This window comes from Nerophis ophidion, linkage group LG08 (genome assembly GCF_033978795.1).
Source record: "Nerophis ophidion isolate RoL-2023_Sa linkage group LG08, RoL_Noph_v1.0, whole genome shotgun sequence".
Taxonomy (NCBI): domain Eukaryota; kingdom Metazoa; phylum Chordata; class Actinopteri; order Syngnathiformes; family Syngnathidae; genus Nerophis; species Nerophis ophidion.
Genome location: NC_084618.1, coordinates 27,043,421 through 27,066,775, shown reverse-complemented (window position 1 = coordinate 27,066,775; position 23,355 = coordinate 27,043,421). Strand labels below are relative to the sequence as shown.

The 23,355-nt window shown below is 39.4% G+C and overlaps 2 protein-coding genes across 7 annotated transcripts in view; one reads left to right on the top strand and one right to left on the bottom strand.

Annotated features, from left to right (window-relative positions):
* The window catches only part of calcoco2 (calcium binding and coiled-coil domain 2), a 28,720-nt gene extending 25,643 nt beyond the window's left edge, over positions 1-3,077 (bottom strand). For 2 of the 3 annotated variants that reach the window (XM_061908146.1, XM_061908147.1), the window contains exons 1-2: positions 2,918-3,077; positions 2,469-2,613 (exon numbers count right to left, since the gene is read on the bottom strand). In XM_061908146.1, coding sequence (XP_061764130.1) covers positions 2,469-2,613; positions 2,918-2,955 — 183 coding nt within the window. In that variant the 5' untranslated portion in view covers positions 2,956-3,077. The remainder of the gene's footprint in view (positions 1-2,468; positions 2,614-2,917) is intronic. The other variant, XM_061908148.1, reaches the window with a different exon arrangement.
* The window catches only part of ttll6 (tubulin tyrosine ligase-like family, member 6), a 35,297-nt gene continuing 14,441 nt past the window's right edge, over positions 2,500-23,355 (top strand). Inside the window, exons 1-10 of one of the 4 annotated variants that reach the window (XM_061908142.1) lie at positions 2,500-2,641; positions 7,542-7,714; positions 7,824-7,974; positions 8,069-8,106; positions 13,166-13,284; positions 16,507-16,637; positions 16,708-16,864; positions 22,391-22,534; positions 22,597-22,682; positions 22,756-22,981. In XM_061908142.1, coding sequence (XP_061764126.1) covers positions 7,838-7,974; positions 8,069-8,106; positions 13,166-13,284; positions 16,507-16,637; positions 16,708-16,864; positions 22,391-22,534; positions 22,597-22,682; positions 22,756-22,981 — 1,038 coding nt within the window. In that variant the 5' untranslated portion in view covers positions 2,500-2,641; positions 7,542-7,714; positions 7,824-7,837. Of the gene's footprint in view, positions 2,642-3,692; positions 3,831-7,541; positions 7,715-7,823; positions 7,975-8,068; positions 8,107-10,150; positions 10,272-12,618; positions 12,686-13,165; positions 13,285-16,506; positions 16,638-16,707; positions 16,865-22,390; positions 22,535-22,596; positions 22,683-22,755; positions 22,982-23,355 lie in introns of those variants that run through there. The other 3 variants (XM_061908143.1, XM_061908145.1, XM_061908144.1) reach the window with 3 other exon arrangements.

The following is a 23,355-nucleotide window of genomic DNA, read 5'->3' as shown; positions in this document are numbered from 1 at the left end:
ATTAACGTTTTATAGTTTTAATGTTATGGTGTTATTATCCATAACTATCCCTCCCACCCCAAACTTGTCCCAATCATGTGTTAGAAATGTATTTTGTTTTAACTATTCTAATTTTTGCGGACGTTGTATCGATCCGTTGTGGTGAAAAAGGAGCTGAGCCGGAAGGCAAAGCTCTCAATTTACCGGTCGATCTACGTTCCCATCCTCACCTATGGCCATGAGCTTTGGGTCATGACCGAAAGGATAAGATCACGGGTACAAGCGGCCGAAATTAGTTTCCTCCGCCGGGTGGCGGGGCTCTCCCTTAGAGATAGGGTGAGAAGCTCTGCCATCCGGGAGGAACTCAAAGTAAAGCCGCTGCTCCTCCACATCGAGAGGAGCCAGATGAGGTGGCTCGGGCATCTGGTCAGGATGCCACCCGAACGCCTCCCTAGGGAGGTGTTTAGGGCACGTCCAACTGGTAGGAGGCCACGGGGAAGACCCAGGACACGTTGGGAAGACTATGTCTCCCGGCTGGCCTGGGAACGCCTCGGGATCCTCCGGGAAAAGCTAGACGAAGTGGCTGGGGAGAGGGAAGTCTGGGTTTCCCTGCTTAGGCTGTTGCCTCTGCGACCCGACCTCGGATAAGCGGAAGAAGATGGATGGATGGATGGATGTTGTCAGAGTGTTATTATTCATAACCAGCCCCCCCCTTCACCCCCGCCTTGTCAATATCTCCCCAGTCTTGTCTCAAAGGTTTGTGCTACATTTGTGCTGCAAACTGTTTTTGTCCAACTATTGTAATTTTTACCTTACCGTTTTATAGTTTTTATTTTATTAACGTTTTATCCATCCATCCATTTGCTACCGCTTATTCCCTTTTGGGGTCTCGGGGGACGCCTATCTCAGCTACAGTCGGGCGGAAGGCGGCGTACACCCTGGACAAGTCGCCACCTCATGTTATTCATGTGTTATTATTCATAAACCAGCCCCCCTGAAACTTGTTTTAAACATTTGTGCTACAAAATATTTTTGTCTAAATATTATAGTTTTTATGTTATACATGTGTTATTGTTTATAAACCGCCCCCCACCCCCATCGATGTCAAAATTGCTCCAAACTTCTCTCAAATGTTTGTTATCTTCATGCTGCAACATTTTTTGTCTATCATAGTTTTTATGGTATTAACGTTTTATAGTTTTAATGTTATGGTGTTATTATCCATAACTATCCCCCCCACCCCAAACTTGTCCCAATCATGTGTTAGAAATGTCTTTTGTTTTAACTATTCTATTTTTATATTGTTATCGTTGTATTATTCATAACCACCCTGTCAAAATATCCCCAAACTTGTCTCAAATATTTGTGCTAAAGTTGTGCTGCAATTTTTTGTCTAAACATTATAGTTGTGCTCCAACATTTTGTTTGTCTATTGTAGTTTTTATGTTAACCTTTTATAGTTTTTTATGTCAATAACGTCATATCCACCGTGTCAAAATCTCCCCAAACATGCCTCAATCGTTTGTGCTGCAATGTTTTTGTCTAACTGTTACAGTTATGTTATATGACATAGTTTTTATGTTAGCGTGTTATTATTCATAACCATCGCCCCTCCCCCTCCCCCCCACCTTGACAAAATCTCCTCAGACTTATTTTGAATGTTTGTGCTACATTTGTGCAGGTTTGTGTTGCCGTGTATAGTTTGAATTTGTTTTTATTTTTTTTATTTTTAGGCTATTAACACAAACCTAGAAAATAAGTTTTCATCCATCCATTTTCTACCGCTTATTCCCTTTTGGGGTCGCGGGGGGCGCTGGCGCCGATCTCAGCTACAATCGGGCGGAAGGCGGGGTACACCCTGGACAAGTCGTCACATCATCGCAGGGCCAACACAGATAGACAGACAACATTCACACTCACATTCACACACTAGGGCCAATTTAGTGTTGCCAATCAACCTATCCCCAGGTGCATGTCTTTGGAGGTGGGAGGAAGCCGGAGTACCCGGAGGAAACCCACGCATTCATGGGGAGAACATGCAAACTCCACACAGAAAGATCCCGAGCCAGGGATTGAACCCAGGACTACAGGACCTTCGTATTGTGAGGCAGACGCACTAACCCCTCTTCCCCCGTGAAGCCTGATAATAGGTTTGTGTTGCTAAATTGTTTCTTTAAACTATTATAGTTTTTATGTTATAGTTTTTGTTGTTATTATTCATACCCACCCCCCGGTCCCCACAAACTCATCTTATTCGTTTGTGCTACAGTTTTTTTGTTTTTTTTTGTCTAACCATTGTAGTTTTAATGTTATTAACATTGTATTATTCATAACCGTCCCCATAACATGAAACATTAACAATCATGTTATGGGGATCATTTTTACAGCACAAACGGATGTCAGTGTTATTTGACATAATTGCAATGATTAGGGCGGGGCAACCTCACACACACAGCGGGAGAAAAGGTGCAAAAAGTGACGTCATCCACCTTAAAAATGCCCACCCAGTCGCGGCTGCTGGCCTGGAAGGGCGCAGTGAGGGTGTAGCTGCAGGTGACGGGGCTGCACGGCGAGTACGAGTGCGGGATGTCCTTAAACGCCACCTGCGTCAAGGCAGGAGTGGACTTGTGCATGCTGCAAAGAAAAAGCGCTGACGTCAGCAGTGAGTGAAGACAACAGGTGCCCCACGGGCGACATGACACCGACAACGCCACTTTTCTTCCTGCGCACTAGCCGCCAAACGCCACTCTTGCGCAACAACTTCAGGTGCCAAGTCATGGCGGCAAAAAAAAAAAAAAAAAGCACGATTAAATTGACAGGACGCGTCATGACGACAAACGAAAGTAAACAAATTGTTTGTCATAAAGCGCACAGCAACAAGTTCACTAGCAGAGGCGATAATGACGACGCACAAAAACGAGGAGAGAATCAAACTTACATGTTTGTTGTCACTTGTTGTGGACTACTGTCCGCCATCACTCCCGCTGTGTGTCAGCCGCTCCGCTGCCTTCACGGACACTCGGAGATTTCTAAACTAGTCGAGAAACGCCGTAAAACGACATTTGACACGCCCCGGAACAAATCACAGATTAAAAAAAACCCATGATATTTAATTTAATATCAAACAGGATGTACGATTTTTGAACATACATAATACAACAGAACATACAAAAACGACAAGTTGTCACAACTGTGCCGCTCACGACCTCATCAGTCTATGACGTCATTACTGCCTGCGTCACCATTACAACACAAGAGAGAGGCAAACTCCCTCATTGACGTGCAAGACATTTAAGTTAAAGTTAAAGTACCAATGATTGTCACACACTCTGGGATGTGAGGGGAGCAGTGAGCAGCAGCGGTGGCCGTGCCCGGGAATCCTTTTTGGTGATTTAACCCCCACTCAACATAGTTATACTAACCAATCAGTACATTTATTAGTATCATGAACACAATGACAACAACTGTCACTCAGACAATAAACATGTTTAAAAACGTTGCAGTTAAAACTATAACAAATAATATTAAATAACATAGTATTTAATTTTTGTTATAGGAATTGAAATGCATTACATCTGATCAAATTATACAATTTGAATGAAGATAGAATCCGGCCAATAGAAAGTTTTAGCACAACAGCCAATCAGCGATCAGGTAGCAAAAAAAGCCAATCAGATATTCAAGGTTCGTGATTGGCTAACAGCAGCAGAAAGCATGCGAGCGTGAAACACGAGCGTTTACTTGTTTTACTTATCCGTGTTTTGGGTCTAAAGAGCACCCAAACTTCGCCATTGGGGACAAAACATCTCAACAAAGGAGAGGAACAGCGAGGGAATATTTTGTCCGAGCAGGTTGGAGACGTGTGTGACATTTGTGTACATTTACGTCGAAATGTAAGCTTGTAGGCTAACTGGCTAGCGACAGCTTTCGGTTTCCATGGAAACACGACAGCACACAAGTCATGCTGGTATTTAACTTTGCCTTGTTTGCATTGAAACAAAAAGATGATTCTGAGCCAACAAATGGAGACCCAAATAAAGTGAGGATATATATGTCAAAGGTTGATTTTTGGGGTTTGGATTAGAGCTATAATTTGTAATCAATGAAACAATCACTAGTATAAGATGTAGATTTTTAATTTTCCTGAGGGAAATCTCCTGAAGGAATCAATAAAGTACTATCCATCTATCAAGATCAGAATAATTTACACAAATATTACTCTACGGTTGGGATTTTTTCTGAATTATTGGCTGTAATTAGATTCTTGTTTTGTTTTCATTGTAAACATATCATACGGCAGTCCCATACTTCCATACTTTGGCAGTGACATCACTAATTAGAATTTCCTATTTTATATATATATATATATATATATATATATATATATATATATATATATATATATATATATATATAATTATATTGTGATAGAGTGATTGGCGCACATACTTGTTTGTCACAGATAAATATATATATATATATATATAGCGGTAGAAAATGATATACATATATATATATATATATATATATATTTACTTTATTTTATTTTTTTATTTTTTTTACCAAAAAACTTATTTTAACAATATGGAAAAATACACAAATAGGTACAAATAAAATGCAATAATGGACATAGAAAGTATAAATACAACTACAATAAAAAATAGGACATAGTAAAAATGTGAGTACAAAATTACACTGTGAAAAAAATCCGTCAAATTTAGGTAAAATTTCACCGTAAAAAAATACCGTCACGATGTACGTATGTATGTATGTTGATGTTGAATCCGTTAATTTTATGGTTGTTAACTGTTTTTGCTTAGAGTAAATTTATATGAAAAAAAACCTGATATATTGTTTACCTCTATACAAAAAATGTAGAATTTACAGTAAAATACTGGCAGCGGAGGTTGCCAGGAATTCACCGTATAACCAATGAGGGTGACTTGTTTGTCACAAAAAACATTCATGGAGTTTGGTTCTTTTATGAATTTATTATGGGTCTACTGAAAATGTCACCAAATCTGCTGGGTCAAAAGTATACATACAGCAACGTTAATATTTGGTTACATGTCCCTTGGCAAGTTTCACTGCAATAAAGCGCTTTTGGTAGCCATTCACAAGCTTCTGGCAAGCTTCTGGGTGAATTTTTGACCACTCTTGACAAAATTGGTGCAGTTCAGCTAAATTTGTTGGTTTTCTGACATGGACTTGTTTCTTCAGTATTGTCCACACGTTTATGTCAGGACTTTGGGAAGGCCATTACAAAACCTTAATTCTAGACTGATTTAGCCCTTCCTGTACCACTTTTGACATGTGTTTGGGGCCATTGTCCTGTTGGAACACCCAACTGCGCTCAAGACCCAACCTCAGGGCTGATGATTTTAGGTAGTGCTGAAGAATTTGGAGGTAATCCTGTTTTTCATTGTCCAATGTAAAGCACCAGTTCCATTGGCAGCAAAACAGGCCCAGAGCATAATTCTACCACCACCATACTTGACTGTAGGTGTGGTGCTCCTGGGATTAAAGGCCTCACCTTTTCTCCTCCAAACATATTGCTGGGTATTGTGGCCAAACAGCTTAATTTTTGTTTAATCTGACACCACATGGACAAAGATAAGACCTGGAGGAAAGTTCTTTGATCAGATTTGGTCACATTTTCAGTAGACTCATAATAGATTCATTAAAGAACCAAACTTTATCAATGTTTTTTGTGACAATCAAGTATGTGCTCCAATCACTCTATCACAAGAAAATAAGAGTTGTAGAAATTATTGGAAACTCAAGACAGCTATGACATTATGTTCTTTACAAGTGCATGTAAACTTTTGACCACGAATGTATAAATATACTGTATATGCATATATATACTTATTTATTAGTTACTTTACATGCAGTTGGCTTTCGACCCTAAAACTAATTTAGCTCAATGCGGCCAAGTCAAAAGGTTTGACACTCCTGATCTTAAGTGAAGTAATGAGAGTTTAATTAATAATGGTGAGGAGCAGTTTTTGCCACCATCCTACGCCCACCAAGATTAGGTACCCAAATGTACTGACCCATCTAATGTCATCGTCATAATTTGCACCAATTATAATCAATATCTGAATTTGTGTAGCCAAGTTATTCATGTTGAAAGTTTTGCCACAAACCATCAGATCACAGTTTAGTGGCGTGCCACGCCCACATCCTGTGGCGTAGGCAAATTTCCTTCACAATTTAATATCCCCCATCCGTCTAGTGCAGGGGTAGGGAACCTATGGCTCTAGAGCCAGATGTGGCTCTTTTGATGACTGCATCTGGCTCTCAGATAAATCTTAGCTGACATTGCTTAACACAATAAGTAATTAATAATTCCGCTGGTAATCACAGTGTTAAAAATAACGTTCAAATTATAAAACATTCTCATGCATTTTAATCTAACCATCCGTTTTCTATCGCCCCTTTTTCCTTATGTCGCATTAATGGTAAGAAGTATTAACTTTTAAAATAAAGTTATTAAAAATAATTAGAGACTTATTATACTCCAAAAATGTTGGCCTTCCTTAAAAATGCATTTACTTGTATTCACTGTTAAAAAATATTATGTGGCTCTCATGGAAATACATTTTGAAATATTTGGCTTTCATGGCTCTCTCTGTCAAAAATGTTCCCGACCCCTGGACTAGTGTATGTCATTTTAACCGTGGCTCATTTGTTCCAAGTACCTAGGAGAGGTTCGTTAGAGTACGACCACAGTCTTTAACCTAGTGATTCTCAAACTGTGGTAGTGCACAACTCGCGGGTTCCATTAGTGGGAAGCCAAATAATCACTTGATTAAAGTACAGTCTTGTATTTTCCTGAATTTAAAACAGTGTTACTGTTCAAACTGTGTTTAATGTTATTATGGTAAAAAATATCCAATATACTTGTTAAATAAAACTTCTGTGTTGTTTTTAATGAATACTTGGGCCTACTATCCTACTGTATTTTAATGATGGTCATTATGGTGGTACTTGGAGATAGTTTGAGAACCACTGTAATAGGGCTTTTACAGCTTTTGCGTTTCGTGCCTAAATAAATAGAAAAAATAAAATTTAAAAATAATATTCATTAAATAATATATACATGCATTTTGATATTTTTACATGTAACAATATTTGTTTTTAGTTTAAAAAAAAAAAGTTTACTAAATGCTGCTATATTTCCTTTAACTCGGACTCATTTTCTAGTCCAGCTGCGAGTCGGGTGGCACACAAGTGCAGAGTGGGCAATTGTCGCCGCCTAATTTGCATGTGAATAAAAAAAACGTCTCAAACGAACGGCTCACAAGTGGGACTCGGTTCTACTTAAAAGATCTGTTCAAAAGACTCGATTTGTTTGCGAACGTCACATCACAAGTGTGAATTGCCGCAAAAAAGCTGCAGTTGATTTTCCTAATTTGATATGTTATGCTGAGTTGAAGGTTCCATGCTTGTTAGTGAGCAACATGAGAAGGCCTACTTCTGCTTCAGCGCACAAAATGTCAAACTTATTGAAGGACAAGGATGAAATGTTTTCTAACACTTTTTTGATGGCCCACTAGATGCCAGCACCCCTTCGTCATGACATCTGCAAACTGACATGGAGGCCCTGAAGCTGGGGGCTTCATCCAGTTTGACGTGCCACAGGGTCTTGACAGACGGATTTTGGCATCAACGCGGGGTGCCGGGACCGCAGAAAAGTCCTCCTGTGCCCCGTCTCATGTAGGCCACAAACGTGAGTCACTAACGTTTCGGACTCACGGAAAGTGACTTCAAGCAAAGTTCTTAGACATGAACCCAATTGACCACGTAAAATGAACGAGGGTGTTTACGGTCTTGTCCAGTCCGTGCGCTGAGGATGGCCCTGCCAAAGACGACTGGTGTTCACGCTGGAGACAATCGGCATGACTACAGCGATCCCGACAACACGCAGACGGCGAGCACAGCAAGCGGCACGCTGGAGAACGCCCTGAAGAAGAGAAAGATTAAGAGGAGGTACCTTTACATGCTGATTTTGTACGCCTCTTGTTGTCTTGGCAACGAGGAGGCCTGTTCTGTCCCCCGTGTGTCCTTTCTTGTCTTTCAGTTGACTGTGGATCAACTTGACCACCTGCAAGTATGAAAGTGGTACGTTTTGGTCTCTCTCACACACACACACACACACACACACACACACACACACACACAAACACACACACACACACACAATAAAATACTGGTGCAACTGTTGGCGGGGGACTCCCAAAGACCTCGGCTCTCTCCCACCTCGCCGCATGTTAGTTGTTTAATCAGAGGGAATTGAAGGTTATCCAACACGTATTTTAATGATCAATCAGTTACGTTTATTTGCATCAACAATAGAAATATACTTACAGAGACACTCTGCACTGTTGACAACACAATCACCAAGCTCGTTGGATTATGTGAAGGCAAAAGTCCCGTTATTTAAGATTCTGAAAAAAAATTGCAACGTTGACTAATAACTCAAAGCTGCCATGCAGGCTGTTTGTTTCTTTAAATCTGTCATTGCTCCTAAATAATAATGAATAAAGTCCATGTTGTTATAAATTATTCACCAATTCCAGGTTCCAATTATTTCACATTAAATATTTCACTTTGAAATATTTTTGGGGAGAAAATATTGCAGATTTTGTGTGTTTGCTACACATTAGGGGAGGTGGGGGGGAAGTCATTTAGCAATGCATTTTGCTGAAAATTATGGAATTTGCCGCTCTACACAGCAACTGACCCTGCGGTCAAATTAGGAGTTGCCCCAAAACACATTGTAAGATATTCAACACTCCACTGCCGACTCGCGGCTTAAGTGGACAGTGCAAATCCACAATTAGTTTAGTTTCATGTTTTAGGTAGATTACGACGAATGGGGCCAAACGAATCCTCTTTTTACTGTATAAAAAACAATGTTTGTAATGACAAAAACGTCAGAAAATAAACCAAAAAAATTATGAAAACGTACAATTGCCGCATATCTAGATTGATTGATAGATAGATAGATAGATAGATAGATAGATAGATAGATAGATAGATATAGACTATACATGTTGTATTAATATAATGGGTACAATATAAATAATATATTTGGATATTAAGAGTATGTGAAAGTTCACCTCCGACCTTTCCTTAAAGTTTTGTAATTAATCGTAAATATCAAGCAGCTAAAATGCGTGTGGAGAGTGTTTTGCATTTTTACCATATTTGCTTTGTAATGGATTTAAATGGGTGTCATTTGAAAAATGTATGGTGAATGGGCATTTTTTGTTTTAATATCCACAAAGTTCAGAGACCATGTCTGTTTGACATTTTGTGTTGGTTGTTCTTTTTTTCACCACGACTAGGGAAGGTTATTCGCATTGGGTCATATAACATGCTGTGCATTCTTCTAATCAAGATATAATTGAAAAACTCTCGTTGTCTACTAGATGGTGACATAACATCAGCATCTAAGCTTTCACACCATTAAAATGAATGCAAGCTACCGGCCATGCTTGGCCCGCGTGTTGTAATTTGTATACCCCAGGCCTAGATATTTAAGCTCTGAAAGTAAAAAAAAAAATTATGAAAGGGGCCCTTTTGGATTACTGAGAATTTAAGTGGGATTTAAAAAAAAAACTGTCATTGTTCATAAATAATAATGAATAAAAATCAACATTGTTATAGATTATTGACCTATTTAAGGTTCTAATTACTTCACATCAAATATTCCACTTGTAGACTATCATATTTTGTATTTTTGCCATGAAAAACAGGGTTTTCTTTAACAAAAATGGCATAAAACTTACAGAAAATTATTTTTTTCATTCATACGACAAATCTATTTGAAGTTGATCTCCAGATTCAACCTCAAATTTTTTTTTTATATATCACATAATTAGAACATTTTTATGACTCAGACTTCCGGGTACCCGGGACCAAAATTGAGGGAAGGCCCAAATGTTAATGAAATAGATATGTCAGGCTTGTCCCTGACAGTTTGACTATGTTTTAGTTTTTCCTCTGCGTTTGACTTTGTTTCCTGTCAGCGCTTTTATTTTGTCTTTATTTCCTGCTTGTCTCCCTGAGTGCTTTTTCCCCTCAGCTGTGGCTGATTGGCACCGGGCCACACCTGGTGTCAATCAGTCAGTTGCTATTTAGACCTGCTTTGCTCTCCACTCGAGGCTGGATTATTGTCGCTCCTACCGGTTGATTGTCGTTACCTCTTGTCGTGTCGTGGAGTTGTCAGTGCGTTCCTGTTTGCTGGTTCCTGCTTCCAGTTTGTTTGTTCCCGGTTCCTGGTTTGTGTTTCTTCTTTATTTTTACATTTTTGACATTAAATTATGTTTTCCTATTCAATGCCTGCCAACATCTCTGCATTTTGGGGTTCGTCACCACCAACTCAATGTGACAGAATAATCCAGCCTCGTACGAACCCCGTGGAAATTTCTATGGTAGAGAGGCTTAACAAAGCTTTAGAATTAATGGCCAAATCGAGGAAGGACTCTGCCTCATTTTGTAATCCCTCCCACCCATCCCTGTCCTATTTTGGCTTCTCAGGAGACGTCTGGGATCCGTCCCTTGGGGGGGGGGCTAGGAGTAGCTGTACAGCTGGGGAGGCACAGCTCCTTTTCACCCAAGTGGGTCTGCACAGACGGCGCCACGATCTCAAGTGGGTCTGCAACAGACGCCACCATCATCTCCGGTGGGCCGGCAGTTGCCGCCATCATCGTTGGGTCTGCAACCTACGGCGCCATCATCATCGGTGGGTCTGCAACCTACGACGCCATCATCTCCGGTGGGCCAGCAGACACCACCATGCGCTCCCATGGGTCAGCAGACGCCACCACGCGCTCCGGTGGGCCAGCAGACGCCACCACTCGCTCCGGTGGGCTAGCAAACGCCACCACTCGCTCCGGTGGGCTAGCAGACGCCACCACGCGCTCCGGTGGGCAAGGAAGCGCCACCACGCGCTCCGGTGGGCAAACAGGGTGCGCCACCACGCGCTCCGGTGGGCCAGCAGCATGGGGTGCCACCACGCGCTCCGGTGGGCCAGCAGCAGGGGTGCCACCACGCACTCCGGTTGGCCAGCAGCAGGGTGCGCCACCACCATGAATTGATTAATGTGGACCCCGACTTAAACAAGTTGAAAAACGTATTTGGGTGTTACCATTTAGTGGTCAATTGTACGGAATATGTACAGAGCTGTGCAATCTACTAATAAAAGGTTCAATCAATCAATCAAAAACGCACTCCGGTGGGCCAGCATCAGGGGGCGCCACCACCCTCTCCGGTGGGCCAGCATCAGGGGGCGCCACCACCCTCTCCGGTGGGCCAGCAGCAGGGGGCCCCACCACCATCCTCTCCAGTGGACCAGCAGGGGACGCCACCATCCTGTCCAGTCAGCCAGCAGAGGGCGCCACAATCCTCTTGTCAGCCACAGATGTGGTCGTGGCATGGGCGACCGCCTCGCCAATTGCGGCGGCGTTCAACTCGCCGTCGTCACCTGACTCTTCCCTGCTGGTTGCGGGAACACTTGGCCTGACGGCCTACCACCTTCTCCTCCCTCCACCCTCCCTTGACTTTGGACTGTTCCTTTTTTTCGGGACGGGGGTGTCTAGAACGTCTCGTATCCGTTATGGGAAGGGGGGCTACAGGCTTGTCCCTGACAGTTTGACTATGTTTTAGTTTTTCCTCTGCGTTTGTCTTTGTTTCCTGCTTGTCTCCCTGAGTGCTTTTTCCCCTCAGCTGTGGCTGCTATTTAGTGCCTGGTGTCACAGCCGGCTGCTATTTAGACCTGCTTTGCTCTCCATTCGGGGCTGGATTATTGTTGCTCCTACTGGTCGTTGTCAGTATGTTTCTGTTTGCTGGTTCCTGTTCCCTGCTTCCAGTTTGTTCCTGGTTTGTGTTTTTTATTTTCACATTTTTGGACATTAAATCATGTTTTCTTATTCAATGCCTGCCACCATTTCTGCATCTTGGGGTTTGTCACCACCAACTCAATGTGACAAGATATGTTTTATAGGTTTTGAAAATGACAACTATAAGCATTGGGCCCCCCTTACAGTAGATTTTTCAGTTGGTGCCCCTCATCAGAAAAAGTTTGGACAGCCCTTGTGTAACGTACGCCATCGTCATGGCGTGGTATTTACTTCAGTTTAAATTGGGCAGCTTAGTTTACTTTGGGTACGGTAAGTAACAAAATGTAAAACATGAAAAGATCCGAATAAATACCAGTTTCTTACTGAGAAATGTAATAATACATACAATTTAAAGGGTGTGAATGATTATTTTATTTGACGTGAACACTTCCTTTTTGTTATCCACTTGTTTTTGTTGACGTATTTGAAGTTAAGGTTTTCCAAACAGGAGACTTTAACAACAAAATAGAGTTTCAAGCTCCGCTTTCCCCTTGGCACTATTAGGACCTTACCTTTTATTAAGGAAGAGTCCACCCAGATTATTTTATTCGAAGGCTGTCTAAAATGATGAGAGGTGCCTAGAATTAAACTTTAACAATGTATTCTACAAAAAAGAGTAAGCACAAGCAATACTAACACCAGATCTGGGGGAGTGAACTGAGCTATCTTGAGGTCTGAGCAGCCTCTGGAAATATACGCGCCTTACATGTTTTTGTCCATGTTGCAGCACTGACTTGGCGGAGATCAAAACTGGAAGTTAACTTGACATCCTCCACTCTCACTCCCTGCAGCTGGTACTTCTTCCTCTGGAACCTAAATAAGAAACTGTGTGTGTGTTTGCAAAGATATAAAACATGGTGCATTCATCTTTATCGTCTTCTAGCACAACCAAGGCCAAAATTAGTCATTTGTAAGGTGTTTCATTTTGCTCAAATGTGGGAAAATATCCTTTCAAACAGAACTATCGCTACCCACCCAGTTACACACTTGTGAACACTTACTGTCCCTCACTTAAGGGGACTCTGTATGCGTTTCACCGCTATAATACACTCATTTTCAGAGTGTGTGTTGTACCATGTGGGAACTCTGTATTCGTTACACCGCTATACTAGTACACTAATCTTTAGTGTGTGTTGTACCATGTGGGGACTCTGTATGCGTTACAACGCTATAATAATACACTTATCTTTAGTGCGTGTGTTGTACCATGTGGAGACTGTATGCGTTACAACGCTATAATAATACACTCATCTTTAGCGTGTGTGTGTTGTCAGTGCGGCGTGCTGCTCGACGTTTCGGCCTCAGAGAAGCGATGGAAGGCGACGACTGGACACTGATGTGGTCTGACTGCTCCGTGTCTCTGGAGAGAGTGAAGGCCATGAAACCGTACCAGGTAGTGTCACTGAGGAGACTAAATTGGGGCCCAGAGCAGAATTTCTTTTTTATTTTATTTTTTTTTGTGTGTGCAAAATAGCACATTTAAAAATAATTTTTTAAAAAATGTAATCTTCCCGACACATTTCCGACTGGGATTCGAACCTGCTATGACCACTTCTAAGACTTATAGCACATGGTGGCTGTTTGAATATTTAGAGGGATTTACCATTGTATTTTTTATCAGTGACTAAACAGGAAGGGTCTACGCACATATATTAAATTTGAATTGCCGTGCAACTCATTAATTGATATTTTACATGCACTTCCTTCATTCAAAACGTGGCCTCCCATGGATCGGGGGGGCGCGTGGTCTGCGCTTGGCTAGCAGTCCACTTGTGTGCCTAACTTGCAAAAACATTCATTTATTTCTGGAGGGTCACCATTTCTTTTGAGTGCCACAAATAGATCTATGTGTGCTCAAGAACACACTAAAACCCACCTGGTCTGCCAGAGAATAAGAAGACCAAGCATGAAGCGTCATAAGGGTGTGCTAACCTTGTCACTATATTTTACGAGTTATCAGAGCCCTTTTGAAGCGACAATATACTATATATAATTACGATATATTACTACCAAATTTCGGTTGCACGTGACATCATGCCCGGGCAAAAAGGTATATCTGTAACGGACTGCCTCCAAGTAATGCTTTAATTTTCCATGCCAACGAAGCAAGCATTCCTGATAAAAAGCACTCAAAAGTAAGGCTCCACTTTTCAAAATGTGCTAGCTCGATTTCAATTTACATTGGATTTGCCATAGACATGCTACCGATTAGATTTTACATGGTGAGTCCAACACCTTTAAAATTTATTTGCTCATTAAAACGTTACAATCAAACAACTGGTGTGTGGTAAGAACGATACTTACAGTATTAACACTTTGCAGGGCGCAACAAAAGACATGTAACTTAAAGGGGAACATTATCACAATTTCAGAAGGGTTAAAAACAATAAAAATCTGTTTTTCAAAATTTTACCCATCATGGAATATCCCCAAAAAAAAGTCTTTAAAGTGCCTGATTTTCGCTATCTGTAAATCCACCGTCCTTTTTCCTGTGACGTCACATAGTGATGCCAATACAAACAAACATGGCGGATAGCACAGCAAGATATTGCGACATTAGCTCGGATTCAGACTCGGATTTCAGCGGCTTAAGCGATTCAACAAATTACGCATGTATTGAAACGGATGGTTGGAGTGTGGAGGCAGATAGCGAAAACGAAATTGAAGAAGAAACTGAAGCTATTCGGCGATCGCCTTCTAACCAACGATTGCATCTTTTGACCAATAGAGCAACTTAAATCCGTCGATTGGTAAGTGTTTGTTTGGCATTAAATGTGGGTGGAGGGAAAGGCTAGATACAAATATAGCTACAAATGTACATACAGCTTGCCTAAATAGCATGTTAGCATCGATTAGCTGGCAGTCATGCCGTGACCAAATATGTCTGATTAGCACATAAGTCAATAACATTAACAAAACTCACCTTTGTGATTTCGTCGACTTTATCGTTGGAAATGCATCTGCTTAGAGTGTCGCAGGATATCTGCCGGTAAAACGTGCAGAACAAACGAGGGACTTTCTCATCTTTTGACACTGGTGCAACTTGAATCCGTCGATTGGTATGTGTTTGTTTGGCATTACATTTGAGTGGAGGGAAAGGCTGGATGCAAATATAGCTACAAATGAGGCATAATGACGCACTATGTACATAAAGCTAGCCTAAATAGCATGTTAGCATCGATGCACACTCCATGTAAGTCAACTTGAATCCGTCCCTGATCGTGTTGTTACACCCTCCGACAACACACCGACGAGGCATGATGTCTCCAGTCGAAAAAACGGAAACTATCTGAGCTGATTTGACTTGTGTGTGTATTATGTTTGAGAAAATGGTGAATTGCTTCCCATTGTGAAGTCACGGGTGAAAGGTCATCGCTCCGACAGCGAACAATTGAAAGGCGTTTAAATAGCCAAATTCCTCCTTTTAGAGTTCGGAATTCGGTAAAAAAATATATGGTCTTTTTTTCTGCAACATCAAGGTATATATTGACGCTTACATATGTCTGGTGATAATGTTCCCCTTTAATGGCAAAGACTACTTCCTGACTACATCCCTCAGGGCTCAGCCAGTTACGTTCACGGCCTCACAGACGGTTGGAACTCTTCTGTTTTGTTAAGTACAGAGGGGCCAAACCTTTTTGCCTCCAAGTGGTCCGCGGACAATTTTTAACATACACCAGCACCACAAGTGAAGAATGTAGCCTCACTCTGTCGTATACCAATATAAGCTAGTAGAGATCTAATTCAGTTGGCGTGCGACATCTTTTATGTACATTTTTAACCTCCAAATGTTTAAAAAAAGGTCATTTTCCGCAGATTTTTACAATTTCCAGGTGTTCTGAATCGAGCTCCTGCTAGATATGTCATCCGATCGCTTACAAAATTTACCCGGTGAGACGTATGGCGGATGCTAAATTTCGAAGCGTTTTTTTTCATTAAAGGACATGGACAAAACATGTCGACCAAGATTAGCCTTTTTCAAAAAGCGTGAAAAAATCACAACTTCACCTTAAAGCGGGGCTTTCAAATTTAAATGCAACAAGTTAGCCTGTAATAAATGTATTTAAAAATGTATAAAAAACCTCTTAGCTCAGTCACCAGAATTTTTAAGTGTTTTTTTCACACCAAATTACTGTAAGTGGAGAAACTGTACCACTGTTGTTTTTACATAAAAATTGTCTTGACTGAGCTGCCATTTTTTACAGTGCATTACTATGAATTGAAAAATGGTACCACTGTTTATTTACAGTAAAATGTATGCTACTGAGCTGCAAATTTTCTACATAAAAATCTATGGTCTTTTTTTCCCCAGTGCATTACTGTGAATTGAAAATTATTTTTACCGCAAAATTCTAGCAACTGAGCTGTAATTTTTTACTGTAAAATCTGTGTTCCCCGTACCAATAAAGATTTGACGGTACATTTCTGGGGACTAAGCTCCAAGGTTTTTTTTTATTTGGTAGCCAGCCAAACAAAATGAGACACGGTCCAAATTTGACCCGTGGGCCCCACTTTGGATAGCCCTGGTTTAGGATTTAGTGTAGTGTTCCTCCATCTTTGTAGTGTTTATGTGCCGTCTGCCGGGTCAACATTGTTGTGTTTCCTGACTCCACAGAAGATCAATCACTTTCCCGGCATGATCGAGATCTGCCGCAAGGACACGCTGGCCAGGAACCTGAACCGCATGTTCAAGCTCTTTCCCAAAGACTACAACATCTTTCCCAGGACTTGGTGCCTTCCCGGAGAGTGCGTTTGTTTTCTTTGCCCGCACGCCAATGAGCGCCGACTGACGCTCTGCCTCCGATGTGCTTTACAGCTACAGCGACTTCCTGGCATTCACACGCCTCAAAAAGCACGCCTCCTTCATCTGTAAGCCCGACGTCGGCTCCCAGGGCCGTGGCATCTTCATCACAAGGTCCAGCAGGGACGTTCAGCCCGGGGAACACATGATCTGCCAACTGTACATCTCTAGGGTACACACACGCGCATATTTTCTCAACTGTGATGTCATCAAACATTGTTAGATATTTGTTGGACTTATGATTTCCAAGCAAGTTATCAAATTGAAATATGGCAATAGATTTTACAGCAAAAAACAACAACTGGTCGCTTGGTCGCCAAAGTTTTACTGTAAAAAAAAAAGTGTTGTACCTTTTTTCATTTACATTAACTGTAAAGAAAAAACAACCGTCGATTTTACAAGTCAAGAATTGGTAGGTTAGCCACCAGAACTTTACAGTAAAAAACGGGTACCTTTTTTTAATTTACAGTAATGTACCGTAAAAACAACTGCGGATTTTACAGTAAAAATCTGGCAGCTCAGTCGCAAGAATTTACAGTGAAAAAATACACTGTAAAAACAACCATAGATTTTACAGTAAAAAAAATTGCCAGCCCAGTCTCCAGAATTTCAACGTAAAAATGTTTACTTTTTTCCATTTGCAATAATAAACTGTAAAGACAGCTGTAGATCTTACGAAAAAAATTGCCAGCTCAGTCTCGAGAATTTCACCGTAAAAATGTTTACTTTTTTCCATTTGCAATAATAAACCGTCAAACAACTGTAGATCTTACGAAAAAAATTGCTAGCTCAGTCTCGAGAATTTCACTGTAAAAATGTTTACTTTTTTCCATTTGTAATAATAAACTGTAAAAATAACAGCAGATTTTAAAGTAAAAATCCTGCAGTTCAGTCGCAAGAATTTACAGTGAAAAAAAGAGCGTTTTTCTATTAACAGTGATACACTGTAAAAACAACAACCAAAGATTTTACAATAAAAAAAACTGCCAGCTCAGTCTCCAGGATTTCACCATAAAAAATGTTACTTTTTTTCCATTTGCAATAATAAACTGTAAAAACAACTGTAGATTTTACGGTAAAAACTGGCAGCTCAGTCACCAGAATTTGCACCGTAAAAAATGCTACTTTTTTCTGATTCACATTAATACACCCTAAAAAGAATAACTGTTGAATCTACAGCAAATATTGGCAGCTCCGCTGCAGAATGTTATCGTAAAAAAACTGGTACCTTTCTTTCAATGCCCATTAATATACTATAAAAACAACAACTGTAAATTTGACAGTAAAAAGCGTGCAGCTCAGTCGCCAGAATTGTACATAAAAAAACTGGTACACTGTAAAAAAAAAAAATGTTTTTACAGGAAAACGCTGGCAGCTGGGGTTACCAGAGAATTCCTGTAAAAATTACAGCAGCACAGTAGATAACTTTACGGTCAAAATATGTAAATTGATTTACAGTGAATTAAATTACGTCTGAATCACGTAAAAAAAACTGTTAAATATACAAAAAGAAGTGTTAATTTTGCATAACGGTGTTGTATACAAACAGACCAATTCCTGTATTTTTTACATGTAATAGTTGCTTATTGTGCATCAATAAACGATAAAATTAACAGGGAAATATCAAACGAAAAACTAATTTAAACTGGTAGAACCACAGTAAAACTTTGCATTTTAAATTGAGCTGCTCTGTATAGTATACATAAAATCTATTCATAATATGCTGTATTTTTATGTTTTAATAATCAAGTTATTATGTAAAATTTCACATATAAACCTGCAAAATTATTTCTACTACCTGTACACCGAAACAAAAATACATATTGAGAGAAGACGAGAGGAAAATATCACTCTTGGAACATTTATTTAACAGCCATCATTAATAGTTCAAAACAATTGGATTTTTTTCCCCTCTTCTTTTTTTAATACAACATGCAAAGAAGGAACATGTAATGGATATTTTGACTGAATACTGGTTCAAATACTCCAGAAGCTTAGCCTCCTTAAATCTGGACATTTGTTTAAGTGCCAGGTGCCCAACAACAACCGACACTCCCTGTCTGGAATGTTCAACAGTATATGGCATAAAACAATTGGGAGCATTTTTATCTCCAGAAGATTAGGCTCTTAAAATCTGGACATTTTTGTCTCAAACAGGCCAAATTACAGCTCTGGCTCGCTCGTTAGTGACGTCAGCTGCAGCCGTTAACGAAGAGCTTCTCCCGGCTCCTTCCGCCCTCACGTCACTATCCAATCAGAGACGAGCTTCAGCTGCGCACTTTTCGAGAGCACTTTTTGAAATTAAAAATTAGGCGGACTGTACAATGAGAAAGAAGTAGCCTACAACTACAAGTCTGCGGTTAGAGGAGGTTGTTTAGCCTGTGGTAATGACACAATGCTTAAATTATTATTATTTTATCGATCATATTTATCAATAGTTTTAAGGTGAGGACGGAAACAAAAAATCTTCCAAACAAATTATTATAATTTTAGCCTATATTTTTGTTTATGAATAGGCCTATAGGGAGCCTCTCACGTTCACAATGATTTTTTTTTTGGGTGTGAAAACATTTTTGTTACCTCAATTTGCATTGTTTCATCAATCATGTTAAAAGTACAGCATACACTTGTAAAGTGACTTACACATTTTGTTTTTGTATTTTTCAAAACAAACTGACTAAAACTATAGTTTTTACAATATTTTCATGTCAAATTAACAAAATTGTTTTGTTATGAGTATTACAATATTTCTCAGTTTTTGTTACCAATATTTGTAGTTTTCACAACTAAATTTGATTCTTATCACATGTAGTTGCAAATATAACAAAAACATTCTGTTTAATAGTTTATAAAAGTTCACTGTAATTTAAACAAAAAATATATATTTTTGCGTTAACAATACTTTTCTGTAGTAATTTTACATAGTTTTTATGTAAATTTCACAGTTATTTCTTACAGTGTACCTTTTTTGTTCTGTAACAGTAATACACCATAAAAACAACAATACATTTTACAGTAAAAACCGGCACCTCAGTCTCCAGATTTCACCATAAAAAAGGGTTTTACTTTTTTCCATTTGCAGTAATAAACCGTAAAAACAAGAACTGTAGATGTTACAGTCAAAAAATGTCAGCTTAGTGGTCAAAACTTTACAGTAAAAAAAACAAAAACTTGCACCTTTTTTTTTTACTTTACAGTAATGCATCGTCAAAACAAAAACCATAGATTTTACAGTTAAAATTCAGGCGCAAGAATTTTACAGTAAAAAAAACTGGTACCCTTTTTTTCCATGCACATTAATACACCATAAAAACAACAACCATAGATTTGACGGTAAAAAAAACTGGCAACTCGTTCTCCAAAATTTCACCGTTTAAAAATGGTTACTTTTTTCCCATTTACAGCAATACATTGTAAAACCAACCGTAGATTTTACAGCCAAAAACTGTAAGCTTAGTCGCCAGAATTTCATATTTAGAAAAACTGGTAAGTTTTTTACATTTACAGTAATGCACCGTAAAAACAACAACTGTGGATTTTATGTTAAAAAGCTGACAGCTCAGTTGCAACAATTTTTTCAGTCAAAATCCGTTTGCAATACTAAATAATACAGTAAAACTCCATACAAACAACAACCATATATTTTACAGTTAACAATTTGGCAACTCAGGTGCCAGAATTTTACGAAAAAAAACTGGTACCTTTTTTCCATGCACATTGATACACCATAAAAAAACAAGCTAAGATTGACAGTAAAAAACTGGCAACTTAGTTTCCTGAATTTCACCGTTAAAAAATGTTACTTCTTTTCCATGTACAGCAACACATCATAAAACAACAACCGTAGATTTTACAGCCAAAAACTGTCAGCTTAGTTGCCAGAATTTTACAGTAATTTTTTTTCAAACTTTATATCCATTCACAGTAATACATAGCAAAACCAACAACCGGCGATTTTGAAGTACAAAATGGCAGCTTAGTTGCCAGAGTTTCACCGTAAAAGAACTGGTACACATTAATACATCATTAAGAAAACACCCGTCAATTTGATTGTCAAAAGCGTGCAGCTCAGTCGGCAGAATTTTACTGTAAGAAACGGTCATATTTAAAATGTGTTACTGTAATACACCATAGAAAAAGAAAATATTCATAATCTACTGTAAAAACTGGTACCTTTTTTTCCCATTTACAATGATACACCGTAAAAACCACAATCGTAGAAAAACTGGCAGCGGAGTCGCCAGAATTTAACTGTAAAAATGTTTACTTTTTTTCCCCAATCACAGTAATACACCATAAAACAACAACAACTCTAGATTTTACGGTATTAAGCTGACTCAGTCGTCAGAATTTTACCTTAAAAAATTTTTACTTTTTTTTCACAATATTACACAGTAAAAACAATATTTGTAGATTTTACGGTCAAAAACTGGCCGCTCAGCTGCCAGAATTTTACTGTAAAAAAAACTAAAGATTTTTACAGTAAAATCCACAGATTTTCTTTTTACGACGTAAAAAATAAGGAATAATCAAATGTGATGTCAATTGTGTAATTTAACAGGCCAAATCTTTATATATATATATATATATATATATATATATATATATATATATATATATATATATATACATACCTATATGTATATACTGTATACATACATACACCTGTGTGTGTATGTGTGTGTGTGTGTATATATATATATATATATATATATATAAATATATATATATATATATATATATACAATGGGGCAAAAAAGTATTTAGTCAGCCACCGATTGTGCAAGTTCTCCCACTTAAAATGATGACAGAGGTCTCTAATTTTCATCATAGATACACTTCAACTGTGAGAGACAGAATGTGAAAAAAAAAATCCAGGAATTCACATTGTAGGAATTTTAAATCATTTATTTTGAAATTATGGTGGAAAATAAGTATTTGGTCAACCATTCAAAGCTCTCACTGATGGAAGGAGGTTTTGGCTCAAAATCTCACGATACATGGCCCCATTCATTCTTTCCTTAACACTGATCAACCGTCCTGTCCCCTTAGCAGAAAAACAGCCCCAAATCATGATGTTTCCACCCCCATGCTTCACAGTAGGTGTGGTGTTCTTGGGATGCAACTCAGTATTCTTCCTCCTCCAAACACGACGAGTTGAGTTTATACCAAAATGTTCTATTTTGGTTTCATCTGACCACATGATATTCTCCCAATCCTCTGCTGTATCATCCATGTATCCATTTTGGTATAAACTCAACTCGTCGTGTTTGGAGGAAGAATACTGAGTTCCATCCCAAGAACACCATAACTACTGTGAAGCATGTGGGTGGAAACATCATGCTTTGGAGCTGTTTTTCTGCTAAGGTTACAGGACGATTGAGATATATATATATATATATATATATATATATATATATATATATATATATGTATGTATGTATGTATGTATACATATGTATGTATGCATGTGTATAATGTGTGTGTATATACATATATATATATATATATTATATATATATATAAACATGTATATATATGTATACATACATATGTGTGTGTGTGTATATATATATATATATATATATATATATATATATATATATATATATATATATATATATATATATATATATATATATATATATATATATATACACACACACCTGCTTGACTGTGTGTAATGGTGGGCTCCCAGCCTTTGGTGGTGGACGGCTACAAGTTCGACCTGCGTCTGTACGTGTTGGTGACGTCATGTGACCCGTTGAGGATATTCCTATTCAAGGAGGGTCTGGCCCGCTTCTGCACCACCAAGTACACTTTCCCGACGCACGGCAACGTGGTGAGTAGACCAAGCGTGCCCGCCATCTTGATATGTGGAATAAGACCATGTGACATCCCCAGGACCAGGTGTGCATGCACCTGACCAACTACTCCATCAACAAGCACAGCCACAACTTCGTCCGCGACGACCAAACCGGCAGCAAGCGGTATGTTGCCGCGGCAACAGTGCCTGACACGCGCGATCGCGCCCGCGCCCGCTTGTAATCTCCTTGGTTGCAGGAAGCTCTCGGCGCTTATGGAGCGGCTGGAGGCGGCGTGCGGCGACACGGCCAAGCTGTGGAGCGACATGGAGGACGTGATCGTCAAGACGCTGATCTCGGTCCATCCCGTCTTGCAGCACAACTACCACACCTGCTTCCCCGACCACGCCGCCGCCAGTGCCTGCTTCGAGATCCTCGGCTTCGACATCCTGCTGGACCACCGCCTGAGGCCCTGGCTGCTGGAGGTAACGCCGCCCCTGTCTTGGACTTGCAGCTGCAACTTAATGTCATACCTGCTAATAATAATATGATGACAATAAAATAGGATATAACAACTGGACAGCAGTTATCATAATCAGATCATTTTTAAATGTTCGCAATAACAAATCAGATTTTATTTTAAAAAACAATATTTATTAACACACACAAAGTTAGCGAAAATTAGTACCGCTGAGTTCTGGTATTGATTCCCAGGTACCCTGAGTTGGTACCGTATGGGTTCAAATGTGAACGGTACCCATCCCGAGTGACCTATCTTTTTTTTTATGGTAAAATTCTGGCACTTAAGATGCCAATTTTTTCCCCCGTAAAGTCTATAATTGTTTTTACAGTGCATTAC